We start from the raw sequence: 13,768 nt of genomic DNA, 5'->3' as shown, positions 1-13,768 counted from the left end.
GTCTCAGCCTCCCAAAGTGCTGGGATTGCAGGTGTGAGCCATGGGGCCCGACCTGAAGGGATTCTTTAGCTTGGGTAATTCTACAGCATTTTTGTAATCTTTTGGTAATGAATTTAGTAAAGAAGGTGAGATTGATAATGTAAAAGAAGGAGCCAATGAAAGGAATGAAATCTTAAAAGAAAAAAAGTAGTAGCTTTTACATCACCTGTCTAAAATCGGAAAATAGACATTTTAACAGTTGTGAAAGGGAAGAAAATAGGCACAAATGCAGATAGATTTGGTAGCTGAAAGGTAACAAATTCCTATCTTCTGTTTTTGGCTTCTGTTTTGTTGGTGGATCACGAAGCAGAATTCGGTTATTTTTGGAGGCAGTGGTTGGCATTGTGGGATGTTCGAGAAGAAAACACATAGTCTCAGGGAATGCAAAGTCATATTTAGTAGAAAAGTGCAGAGGAATTGCTGGTTATTTCTTTGTGTTTTGCCTTACACTTGTAGCCACTGAATATTACATTCTAAATACTGGCATATTTAGTATCAGAAGAAGTATATTTATTAACTTTTTTTTTTTAAGCCAGGATCTCAATCATTTGCCCATGCTAGAGTGCAGTGGTGCAGTCGTAGCTCACTGCAGCCTTGAACTCCTGATCTCAAGTGATCCTCGCACCTCAGTCTCCTGAATAGGTAGAACTATATGCACAGGTTACCACACCTGACTAATTTTTAAAAATATTTTGTAGAAATGGGGTTGCACCATCTTTCCCAGATTGATCTCAAACTCCTGGCCTCAAACAATCCTCTTACATCAGCCTTCCAAAGTACTAGGATTATAGGTGTAAGCGGTGTACCAAACCACGTTCACTGTTTTTAGTAGTTCTTATAGTGTACGTTGTTCTCAGGGATTTCTTGCATGTCCATTTTCAGGAATCTAGTCATGTAGTAATTTGAATTAAACAATTCATAGTCTGTCCTAATAGTAGGTTAAGGTTTGAACCTATAAGAATTTTTACTATTCTGCCTAATGCTTATTTTCAGATAAGATTCGTTTTGTTAGTGAATGTTATTATCTTAAGGAGGTATATGCAATATGTGAAATTAGTCATCTGCAGTGAATAATTTTGCTTTTCCTCATTTAATTTAATATTATAAGTATTTCATCAATTACAGTTTTCACACCCGGAGTAATTTATCCAACTGGCTTTTTCTTTTTCTTACATGCTTCCCCCCCCCACACACATACAACCTTTTAGAATACATTTCTTACCTGCTTTTAATATCTGTAAATAATTTTAACTTGTTAAAAACTATGATAATTACAGCTAATAACATTTAACTGTTACATTCAACAGTGGATAAAGAAATAATGGACTCTAAATTATAGCTTTTAGACTAAGAAGAATTTTAGAAACCGTCTATGCTGGTAGCTCCTCACATTTTCAAATATAAGATCCCTTTTTATTTATTTGTTTAGAAACAAGTTCTCACTATGTTATCCAGGCTGGACTTGACCAAGAGTCCTTTTTAAATGTTAAACAATTCATGCCTCCAAATAATAGTAGCTATAGTAGCTCTACATTTAGTATCAGCTAATAGAGAACATTTCTTTATTGAGACACAGTCTCACTATATTCCCTAGGCTGCTCTTGAACTAACTTTCAGCAGTCCTCCCACCTTGGCCTCCCAAAGTGCTGGGATTACAGGCATGATAATATAAGCTTCTGTAGGCCTAAAAATTTTATTTTAATATAAAATGTATTTATAAATCACATTATCTGCATATATGTGAAATTTTTGGTATGTAAAGTGGAAACTATTTTTGTGTTTGGTCTATAGACAATTCATGGTGCTTGTATGAATTCCTAACCCTTTATATTAGCTCAGCAGCCCTACAGGAATAAAAACATGAGAACTACCAAGTTCTTTTGGTCTAGTTACTGTCTTTCTTCACCCCTGCCTTTCTCCCTAATTTTTACATACGAGAAAACTAAAATCCAAAAAGATTAATTTGTTTGAGAGTACACATCTAGTTATTGGCAAAAAAAAGTTTCTATTTTTTGTTTTAAAATATAGGAACAACAGGAGTTAGTTGACATATAGTTTGAAAGAATAAATACTTCTCTCATAAAGACCAGCTTGTTGTAGAATAATTGAGTAATTAGTATAGAATAATTGAATTACTGAGAGGAATCTTATACATTAGGCATTTAAAGCACTGAGAAGATATGCTAAAAAGTCTATTGATAGAAATGTATTTATTTGTATAATATATTGATAAATTGATAACTGCAGAATGTTTTCATATTTTCCTAGCTTTATGCTGGAATAATAAACCTGAATAAGAATATTTTCTTTTTCTCTCTCTCTCTGCCTTTTGTTTGTTTGTTTGATTTTTTTGGTACACCCTTGTAAAAAATAAATTTATTTAAAAAAAATTTTTTTTTGTATATCGCCTTAAATATTTTTCAAAGATTGGAAGCTGCACTTCTCAATATGGCTTACTGTACTTTTCACACCAGTTTTGCTTATATTTGAGCATGTTTACAGATTATTCATTTCTTTCTTATGGATAGTGGTACATGAAGTTTGGGGAATAAAATTCTGCAGTCACTTTTAGTATCCTGTTGTTGTGTTTAATGAGGCTTACCTATTCTTGCTAGCAGGAAATTTATCTTTGGCCAGGCTTCATGGTTCATAGCTGTCATCCCAGATTTTGCCAGGCATGGTGGTACATGCCTGTAGTCCCAGCTGCTTGGGAGGCTGAGGTAAGAGTATGGCTTGATCCCAGGAGTTCAAGGTTATACAGCCCCTGCACCCCAACCTGTGTGACAGAAGGAGATCTGGTTTCTAAAATAAAAAAGAAACAAATTCATCTTCGTATTTATTTGCATTTTTAATGCTTCTGTTTGCTCTCATTGCAGTAAAGATAGCAAATCATGTGCTTCTCTGGAAAGGCAGTGTGGTCTAGTGGTCTAGAGCTCAAGCTCTTAAGTTACACTGCCTACTATGGTATCCTGGCTGAAATCCTCACTCAGTAACTCTGGTGTGTTACTTACATTTTAAACTTTGTGCCACTGTTTCCTCACATTTCCCCATTTCACAGAAGTTCTGTGAAGATGAAGTGAGTTAGTGATACCTCTTTATTATTTTCACTTTAAATGCATTTTCTAACTCAAGTCGGTAGTATTTATGATTTCTTTTTGTTCAGAGATCCTTTAAAAGAAAGTACATTTTGTGAAAAATAATTTTTAAAAACTTGCCAGGCACCGTGGTGTGTGCCTGTAGTCCCAGCTACTCAGGAGGCTGAGGCTGGAGGATCGCTTGAGTCCAGGAGTTCTGGGCTGTAGTGCAGTATGCCAATCGGGTGTCTACACTAAGTTCACCATCAATATGATGACCTCTTGGGTGCAGGGGACCACCAGGTTGCCTAAGAAAGGGTGAACCGGCCCAGATTGGAAACGGAGCAGGTCAAAACTCCTGTGCTGATCAGTAGTGGAATCATGCCTGTGAATAGCCACTGCACTCCAGCCTGGGCAACATAACGAGACCCTGTCTGTAAAGGAAAAAAAAAGAAAGAAAAGAAAAATTAAAAAAAAAAAAACAAAACTCATTTGAGAGCCTGCCATAGTGGCACACATCTGTAATCCCAGATACTTAAAACACTGGGGCAGGAGGATCACTTGAGTCCAAGAGTTTGCAAACAGCCTGGGCAACAGCAAAACGCCATCTCTTAAAAAAAAAAAGCATTAATTTAAGTCAGTATAAAACTTTAATTATGAATACGAAGTTGGGCACACTGGCTCAAACACCTGTAATACCAGCACCTCGGGAGGCTGAGGCAGGTTGATTGCCTGAGGTCAGGATTTCAAGACCAGCCTGGCCAACATGGCGAAACCCCGTCTCTACTAAAAATACAAAAACTAGCCAGGTGTGGTGGTGGACACCCGTAATTCCCAGCTACTTGGGAGGCTGAGGCAAGAGAATCTCTTGAACCTGGAAGGTGGAGGTTGCAGTGAGCTGAGATCGAGCCATTGCACTCCAGCCTGGGCAACAGAATGAAACTCTGTCTCAAAAAAAAAATTATGAATATGAGAAATTACTGATTTGCAGTGTGTCATCCACACACTGGAGGGCAGTGGTGTGATCTCAGCTCACTGCAGCTTCTGCCTCCTGGGCTCTGGCGGTTCTCCCCCCTCAGCCTCCCAAGTAGCTGAAGCTCCAGATGCATGCCACCATGCCCAGCAAATTTTTTGTAAAGAGAAGGTTTTGCTTTGTTGCCAGAGCTGGTCTTGAGCTCCTGAGCTCAAGCAATCTGCCTACCTCAGCCTCCCTATGTACTGGGATTACAGGCATGAGCCACTATGCCCAGCCACTTTTGTCTTCTTAGTAAACCAGATTTTCGTTTTGTTTTTTTTTTTTTTTTTTTTTACATTACTCTTCCAAATGATCTGTGCACGTAGTTTTCAGGAAACTCCTTCGTTGCCGTCAGAACCCACCAAATTAGCAGTTTAAACGTGTTTGTTTTTTTCTAGAATTCTTCTATGAAAGGGATATTTAACAGAAAATAAGTCTTTAAAGTTAAGGAAAGGTTAAGAAAATGCAAATTGGCACTCTGCTTTGATGTAAATGTGGCTTAGAAAGTACCTTAATAAAATCCTACTCAATATTTCCTTTTTCTTTGTGATAATTGTTTACTGTGTGTAAATCCATAAAGTCAGCTGTAAAATGTTTTTAAACAGGACATTTTAGGTAAATATGTTTAGGCAATTAACGTTGTTTCCTGTGTTCCTTCTAACTTTGTTAATGTACATGTATATGTACTGGGACTCATCTTTTATGAATGTACATGTTCTTTTTCATTTTGCATGACTAGTAAACTACTGATTCTTTTAAAAAGAGGTTTATGAGAGAATTGCCACAAGATTATTTCAAACTTGAGGTATTTGCACTGCCACCTCATACTATATCGTGAAAACTAGATTTTTTTATAAAATCATAAAAGAGAAGGAAGAAGAAATGAGATCGTATGTCCAAAAAAATTGGAACTCTAAAAATTATTTATATTTTTATTGTATAGTCAGAAAAAGAAGGGAGGATATTTGAGTCTCACAAGAAAAGAGCCTGAGTAGTTTAAAAATGATTCTAGATATTGTAACTTACTTGTTTTCTAATTATTCTAGTGGGCATTTGATAATACTAGAAGATATTTATAAAATTTTTAAGCCCAAGGGTCTAGCTTCTACTTAGTATCTCCCTTCAATAATGTCCTAATCAAAAGGCTATACTGTAAGTTAAATGGATGATTATTAGTAAGCATTCAATAAGAGATTGTGTCTTTTTTTTTTTTTCCCCGAGACTGAGTTTTGCTCTTGTTACTCAGGCTGGAGTGCAATGGCGCTATCTCGGCTCCCTGCAACCTCCGCCTCCTGGGTTCAGGCAATTCTCCGCCTCAGCCTCCCAAGTAACCGGGATTACAGGCACGCGCCACCATGCCCAGCTAATTTTTTGTATTTTTAGTAGAGACGGGGTTTCACCATGTTGACCGGGATGGTCTCGATCTCTTGACCTTGTGATCCACCTGCCTCGGCCTCCCAAAGTGCTGGGATTACAGGCTTGAGCCACCCCGCCTGGCCCGATTGTGTCTTTTTAAATGACTTTATGAAAATATAAAATGTTCTCCACTCCCACTGCTTCACTTGACTAGCCTAAAAAAAATTTTTTAAAAAGAAAATATAAAATTTGCCCCTGGTACTTAAAGTATGCAGCCATTTTTCCAGTGCTTTTCTAATAAATAAATTGGAATACATAAGTTGAAAGAATCTCTATATATAAATCATTCTGTGATTAATGAATGCTTTTTAGTTAATCAGTTGCAAGACTACTACTCATGATGGGCGTGTTTGAATACTTCCATAGCCTACTCAAAACAGGTTCAGACAAAGCCCTTGCCCATTGACCTATTACCATGTAAGGCAACCTTTCATTTATCAGAGTAGGTATAGACTGTAGCCTTTCTAATAATAGTGAATTTGCTGCTCCACTCTGACCAATATCTAATAAGCACTTATCTATATTGGGCATTTCACCATCTTTCTCTCTTTCTTTTTTGGAATGAAGTGTTGCTGTGTTAACCAGGTTTGGTCTCCTGGCTTAAGTGATATATTTTTGCCTCAGCCTCCAGAATAGCTGGGGTTACAGGTGTCCACTACCACGCCTGACTATTTTCTCTTTTTTAACACTTTTTACCAACAGTACTAAGAATTCTCAGACTGATGAATGAAAGTGAATCTGCTTCATTGGCTTTATTTTTTATTTTATTTTATTTTTTAAGACAGAATTATGCTATGTTGCCCAGGCTGGAGTATAATAGCAGTTTCCCAGATTCAAATGATTCTCGTGCCTCGGCCTCCCGAGTAGCTGGGATTACAGGTGTTCACCACCACACCCAGATAATTTTTGTATTTTTAGTAGAGATGGGTTTTTGACATGTTGGCCAGGCTGATCTCAAGCTCCTGGCCTCAAGGGATCTGCCTGCCTCGCCTCCCAAAGTTCTGGATTATAGACATAAGTCACCATACCTGGCCAACATATATTTTTTTATACTTTTCAACTTTTAGATTCATGGGGTACATGTGCAGCTTTGTTATAAGGATATATTGCATGATGCTGAGGTCTGGGGTATGATCGAAACGGTCATTCAGATAGTGAGTTTAGTACCCAATAGGTAGTTTTCCATCCCTGGCCGCCCGCCCTCCCTCCCCTCCTTATAGTTCCCAGTGTCTGTTTTTTCATATTTATGTCCATGTATATCCAGTGTTTAGCTCCTACCTGTAAGTGAGAACATGCAGTATATGGTCTGTTTCTGCATTAATTTGATTAGGATAATAGCCTCCAGCTGCATTCATGTTGCTGTAGAGTACATGATTTTACTTTTTTATGGCTGTGTGGCATCCATGGTGTGTTGTGTACCACATTTTTTTTATCTAGCCCACTGCTGATGGGCACATAGGTTGATTCTATGTCTTTGCTATTGTGAATAGTGCTCCAGTGAACATATGAGTACATGTGTCTCTTTGGAAGGATGATTTATTTTCCTTTGGATATATATCCAGTAATGGGATTGCTGGATCAAATGGTAGTTCTATTTTTAGTTCTTTGAGAAAGCTCCAAAGTGTTTTCTTTCTACAGTAGCACAACTAATTTACATTCCCACCAACAATGTTTAAGTTTTCCCTCTTCTGCCTCTTTTTTTTTTTCTTTTACATCATTTTGAGACAGGGTCTCACTCTATTGCCCAGGCTGAAGTGGAGTAGCACAAACAGCTCACTGTAACCTTGAATTTTGGGGCTCAGTGATTCTTCCACCTCAACCTCCTGAATAGCGAGGACTACAGGCACATGCCACCACACCAGGCTAATTTTAAAATTTTTTTGTAGAGACGGGGTCTCCCTTTGTTGTCTGGGCTGGCCTCAAACTCCTGGGCTCAAGTAATCCTCCTGTCTTGGCCTCCCAAAATGCTGAGATTACAGATGTGAGCCATTGCACCCAACCTGTTTACTCTTGATAGTTTCTTTTGTTCTTCAGAAGCTCTTTAGTTTACTTAGGTCCCACTTGTCAATTTTTGTTTTTGTTGCAGTTGCTTTTGAGGACTTAGTCATGAAATATTTACATAGAAGGGTATTTGCTAGGGTTTCTTTTAGGATTTTTATAGTCTGAGGCCTTACATTTAAGTGTTTAATCCATCTTGAGTTAATTTTTACATATGGTGATAGGTAAGGATCCAGTTTCATTCTTCTGCATGTGGATAGCCAGTTATCTCAGCACCATTTATTGAGTAGGGACTCCTTTCCCAGTTGCCTATTTTTATCAACTTTGTCAAAGATCAGTTGGTTGTAGGTTTGTGGCTTTATTTCTGGGTTCCCTATTCTATTTCATTGGTCTGTTTCTGTTTGTGCATCGGTACCATGTTCTTTTGTTTGCACTAGACCTGTAGTACAGTTTCATGTTGGGTAATATGATACCCAACATCAAACTGTACTACAGCTTTGTTCTTTTTGCTTTGGATAGCTTTGGCTATTTGGGCTCTTTTTTGGTTCCATATGAATTTTAGAATAGTTTTTTCTAATTCTGAAAAATGACATTGGCAATTTGACAGGAATAGTGTTAAATCTGTAGATTGCTTTGGGAAGTAATGGTCTTTTTCTCTTTTTTTTTTTGGTGCTGTGACTCCCATGTGAACCAAGGTTGCTTCAGACACAGTATAGCCATTTTAATGATATTGATTCTTCTAATCCATGAGCATGGAATGTGTTTCCATTTGTTTTTGTTATCTGATTTCTTTCGACAGTGTTTTATAGTTCTTGTAGTTATCTTTCATTTCCTTGGTTAGATATATTCCTAGGTATTTTATGTATGTGTATGCCTATTTTAAGTGGGATTGCGTATGTGATTTGACTCTCAGCTTGAACTTCAGTGGTGTATAAAAATGCTACCGATTTTTGTATATTTATTTTGTATCCTGAAAGTTTGCCAAAGTCTATCATAACTAGGAGCCCTTTAGCAATTCTAGGTATAGAGTCATAGAGTCAGCAGTTTCTTTTCCTATTTTTTTCTCTTACCTGATTGTTCTGGCTAAGACTTTCAGTACTCTGTTGAATATGAGTGAAGAGAGTGCATGCTTGTCTTATTCCAGTTCTTAAGGGTAATGCTTCCAGCTTTTGCCCATTCATCTGATGTTGTCTGGGTTTGCCATGGGTGGCTTTTATTTTGAGTTGTGTTCCTCGATGCCTAGTTTGTTGAAGGTCTTTATTATGAAAGCTTTTTATGCAGCTGTTGAGATGATCATGTGGTTTTTGTTTTTAATTCGTTGATGTAGTAAATCACATATATTGATTTGCATATGTTGAACTACCTATCCCAGGCATAAAACCTACTGGTTGTGGTGCGTTAACTTTCTGAAGTGCTGCTATATTAGGTTTGCTAGTGCTTTGTTTAGGATTTTTGTATCTGTGTTCATCAGGGATACTGGCCTGTAGTTTTCTTTTTTTGTTGTGTCTTTGACAGATTTTGCTATCAGGATGATGCTGGCATTATAGAGTGATTTGGGGAGGAGTTGAGTTTTTGGAATATTTTTAGTAGGACTAGTACCAGTTCTTCTTTGTGTGTCTAGAATTCAGCTATGATCTCTCTGGTCCAGGGCTTTTTTTGGTTAATACTTTTTTTAAGTTACTGATTCAGTTTTGGAACTCATTATTGGTTTGTTCAGATTTCTGTTTGTTTCTGAGTCGATCTTGGGAAGATGTTTCTAGTAATTTATACATTTCCTCTAGATTTTCTTTTTTTTTTCTTTGTCTCTCTCTTATTTTTTTGAAACAGATTCTCACCCAGGCCAGGATGATCATGGCCCACTGCAGCTTCGACCTCCCAGGTTCAATTGATCCTTCCATCTTGGTCTCCTGAGCAGCTAGAACTACAGATACACACTACCAGGCCAGGCTAATCTTTTAAAATTTTTTTGTAGCAACTGGGTCTTATTTGGTTGCCCAGGCTGGTCTCAAATTTCTGATGCCAAGTGATTCTCCCACCTTTGCCTCCAAAAGTACTGGGATTATAGGTTTGAGCCATTTCCTCTATATTTTCTGGTTTATGCATATAGAAGTGTTCATAATAGTCTCTGAGTATCTTTTGTATTTCTGTGGAATCAGTTTGCCATTTTCTGATCGTGACCATATGGATCTTCTCCTTTTCTTTGTTAATCTAGGTAGGAATTTATCAATCTTGTTTATCCTTTCAAAAAATCAATTTTTTTGTTTCATTGATCCTTTGTATGGATTTTTGAGTCTCAATTTTGTTTAGTTTTGCTGTGATTTTAGTTACTGTTTTCTTCTGCTAGCTTTGGGTTTAGTTCTCGTTTATCTAGTTTCTTTAGATGCAATATTAGATTGTTCATTTGAGATCTTTCTAGTTGATGTAGGCATTAGTCCTATAAACTTTCCTTTTAACACTGCTTTTGCTGCATCCCATGTATTTTGATATGTTGTGTCTGTTTTCATTTATTTCAAATAATATTTTGATTTCTGCCTTAGTTTCATTGTTTATTCAAAAGTCATTCCAGAGCATGTCGTTTAGTTTCCTTGTAATTGTGTGGTTTTGAGAGATCCGCAGTATTGATTTCTATTTTTATTTTACCATGGGCTCAGAATATATGCTTGGTATGATTTCAATTTTTAAAAATAATTTTTGAGACTTGCTTTATGGCCAAGCATGTGGTTGACCTTAGAGTATGTTCTGTGTGCAGCTTTATCAGCATTTATCTTGGTGATAACATGGATTCCATGACAAGTGTTGATGGTACAATTTTTATGTTTTAAAAGTGGGCAGTATGCTAAGGAAAATATGAAAAGAGCTGATTTCACTTTTAGTGGTTGTCATTTAATAAAGTGAGATGTGGGGCTGGGTGTGGTAGCTCATGCCTGTAATCTCAACACTTTGGGAGGCAAAGGCGGGAGGCACACTTTACCCCAAGAGTTTGAGTCCAGCCTGGGCAACATGGCAAAACCCCATCTTTACTAGAAATACAAAAGTTAGCCAGGCATGGTGGCACATGCCTTTAGTCCCAGCTACTTGGGAGGCTGAGGTGGGAGGATCACTTGAGCCTGGGAGGTTCGGGCTCCAGTGAGCCGTAATCACACCACCATACTTTAGCCTGGGTAACAGAGTGAGACCCTGTCTCTAAAAAAATAAATCAAGTGAGATGTGAGAAGGAATTTTTCAATTCTTGAAATGCATATAGGGATAGCCTTGATGCCTAATCAAGCCTAAAACACTGTTTTTTTTTTAATATGAGATGGAGTTTCCCTCTTGTTGCCCAGGCTGGAGTATAATGGCACAATCTTGGTTTACTGCAACCTCTGGCTCACTGCAGCCTCTGCCTCCTGGGTTCAAGCAAGTCTCCTGCCTCAGCCTCCCGAGTAGATGATATTACAGGCATGTGCCACCACGCCTGGCTAATTTTGTATTTTCAATAGAAATGGGGTTTCTCCATATTGGTCAGGCTGGTCTGGAACTCCCGACTTCAGGTAATCCACCCGCCTGGGCTCCCAAAGTCCTGGGATTACAGGCGTGAGCCACCGTGTCCAGACTAAAACACTTTTTTGAAAAGAGATATGTGTTACATATACTTAAGCCAGCTATTAGAATAATGATATTATTATACTAAGTTACTAACTTTTGAAAATTTTTTTAGTTTTGCAGTTTTTATTTTTTCCCGCCACCCCCAAGTTTTGCAGTTTTTATGACATGTTAGCAAGTTTTTATGGTGGAACTTTTCTTTACTGACAGGTGCATTCCTTGTAAAGGTTCTCGGTTTCCCCCAACCCTTCCACGCCCTGCTGTTGCTATATTATCCTTTAAGCTTCCTTATTGTCAGATTGCAACAGAGAAAGGACAAATGGAGGTATGTGGAAGTCTTATCTTAACACTTTGAATTTGTTAATGTAGTACCTGTGATACATACCCTTCAAATTGTCATGATGGCCAGCATTGGATATTCATTACTCTATAATTACATAAATAGGGGTAGCAAGGAGGAAGGAGGACTGCTTATGATCACCAGGCCACCTGATTGCCATCACTAATTCTAGGAACTTTGTCTACTAAGTAAATGGGTGTGACTATTAGGGACCCACTAGGCAAAGACTTAGTCTCAGGATGAGGATGTCCCTGAGAATAAGTGTCTCCATATATTTTGTGCCGTAGGCACCTGGCTTGCCTGACCCTAGTCCTAGTCCTAGCCCTGTGTCATCAAATGTCATCTGAAATACTGCAATTATTAGCTAAATAAGAAACAAATTAGCTTTTAAAAAAGCTAGTTTACCCAGTTCTCTCAGCATTAACTGTGATAGCTAGGAAACTGTATTAAATGCTATATTCCTCCCAACACCCTTTTTTAAGGATAGGAGAAAAAGTTAAGCTATAGTCTCATACTAGAATTTGAATTGTAAACTTGTAGAAAGGACTTCAGAAAATTTTTTTTTTTTGAGGCCGAGTTTCGCTCTTGTTACCCAGGCTGGAGTGCAATGGCGCGATCTTGGCTCACCGCAACCTCTGCCTCCTGGGTTCAGGCAATTCTCCTGCCTCAGCCTCCTGAGTAGCTGGGATTACAGGCACGCGCCACCATGCCCAGCTAATTTTTTGTATTTTTAGTAGAGACGGGGTTTCACCATGTTGACCAGGATGGTCTCGATCTCTTGACCTTGTGATCCACCCGCCTCAGCCTCCCAAAGTGCTAGGATTACAGGCGTGAGCCACCGCGCCCGGCCAGAAAATATTTTATAGAAAATGGTATCTTAAATATTTAACACTTCCCTCATATTAAGGTGAGAGTTGTCATTAAGCAATTTAATTTCTTTTGTAGGAGCAGTTTTGGCGTTCGGTTATATTTCACAACCACCTTGATTATTTAGCTAAAAATGGTTATGAATACGAAGAGAGCACTAAAAATCAAGCAACAAAAGAGCAACAGGAACTTTTAATGAAAATGCTTGCGGTGAGTAAAATAAATATACTGAAAACATTAAGTTAAATGCTTTTATGTAGGTTGAATTTCTTAAAGGTTTATGCATTAGGACTAAGTCCTACAACCTAAGATTCTTAAGTTTTATATGGTGGTGTTTTCCCCCTTAAAGTTCTATTTTCTGGTTGATCTTGCAGTTAAAATATTTAAAACATTACCTTGTAGGTAAAATTAAGGTTACTTCCTTTTTGCTTCTGCGTATCAGTCTGTTTTAACAGGCCCTCCAGGTGACTGAGAACCGCTGCTCTGGTTTCTGTTATTATTTTACAAAGTTTGAGTGTAGACTGTCTTTTAATCTTCAGGGCTGGGCAATCTTAAGAACTTTGATCAGGTTTTTAGATATGCCTGCCTTTTGTCATCCTGGGTTAGTCAGCTGTGTATGGTGAAAGTTTATTTGTGGCCAGCCACCAGGTTTGATGCGTAGAATATTTAAGTACATTTATCCTTGGAGCAGGGTGTCTTAAAGTTCCTGTGCTTATGTCCCCCCTCAAGATTGGTTTATGGAGAGGAGTACCGTATCATTTCTTATCTATTTGTCTTACACTAGACTTTAAGCCCCTGAAGACAGAGACCTGCTAACTGCTCTATGTCAGTTATTGACATGGTGCTTAACACATAATAGACCTCAATATTTGTTGGCAGAGTGAATGGTCCAGAATTTTCATTTTAAAGTTGAAGGAAAAGGGTTCTTAGAGAAAAGTGATATATGAGACCACAGAGCAAATTGCAACTCTTTCTTCTTCTTTTTTTTTTTTTTAAGATGGGGTTTCACCATGATGGCCAGGCTGGTCTTGAACTCCTGACCTCCGGTGATCCACCCACCATGATGGCCAGGCTGGTCTTGAACTCCTGACCTCCGGTGATCCACCCACTGCAGCCTCCCAAAGTGCTAGGATTACAGGGTGAGCCACCGTGCCTGGCTGCAACTCTTTCTCTTTAAAAGGTAGTACTCACTACGGTGACCTTTATGTAACATGGCCTTAAGTTTGGTGTTAAGAAAATTCAGTATATTGTACAATAAGTTTTATTCCTTTTATAAAGTGTTACTTGTGGTCCAGGAACCAGCAGCCTTTTTACTTTGTACAACACATGTAAGGAAACGTTTCGTGTATTTGCTATTTAGCCTTAGAGAAGCTTTTCCTTGTGGCAGTGTTTCTCAATAGGGGACTGGTATCTCTGGAGATTGGTGAGTTCTTTAGC

At 38.2% G+C, this 13,768-nt stretch overlaps 1 protein-coding gene across 4 annotated transcripts in view; it reads left to right on the top strand.

The window, feature by feature from the left end:
- Window positions 1–13,768, top strand: part of WDHD1 (WD repeat and HMG-box DNA binding protein 1) — an 82,154-nt gene that overhangs the window by 51,291 nt on the left and 17,095 nt on the right. For all 4 annotated transcript variants that reach the window (XM_009006064.5, XM_009006063.5, XM_002753972.7 and 1 more), the window contains exons 17-18: window positions 11,335–11,449; window positions 12,410–12,541. In XM_009006064.5, coding sequence (XP_009004312.1) covers window positions 11,335–11,449; window positions 12,410–12,541 — 247 coding nt within the window. The remainder of the gene's footprint in view (window positions 1–11,334; window positions 11,450–12,409; window positions 12,542–13,768) is intronic.

The sequence above is a fragment of the Callithrix jacchus genome, chromosome 8 (genome assembly GCF_049354715.1).
Source record: "Callithrix jacchus isolate 240 chromosome 8, calJac240_pri, whole genome shotgun sequence".
Taxonomy (NCBI): domain Eukaryota; kingdom Metazoa; phylum Chordata; class Mammalia; order Primates; family Cebidae; genus Callithrix; species Callithrix jacchus.
Note: the sequence above shows the minus strand (reverse complement) of the source record. Positions and strands in the feature narration are given on the sequence as shown.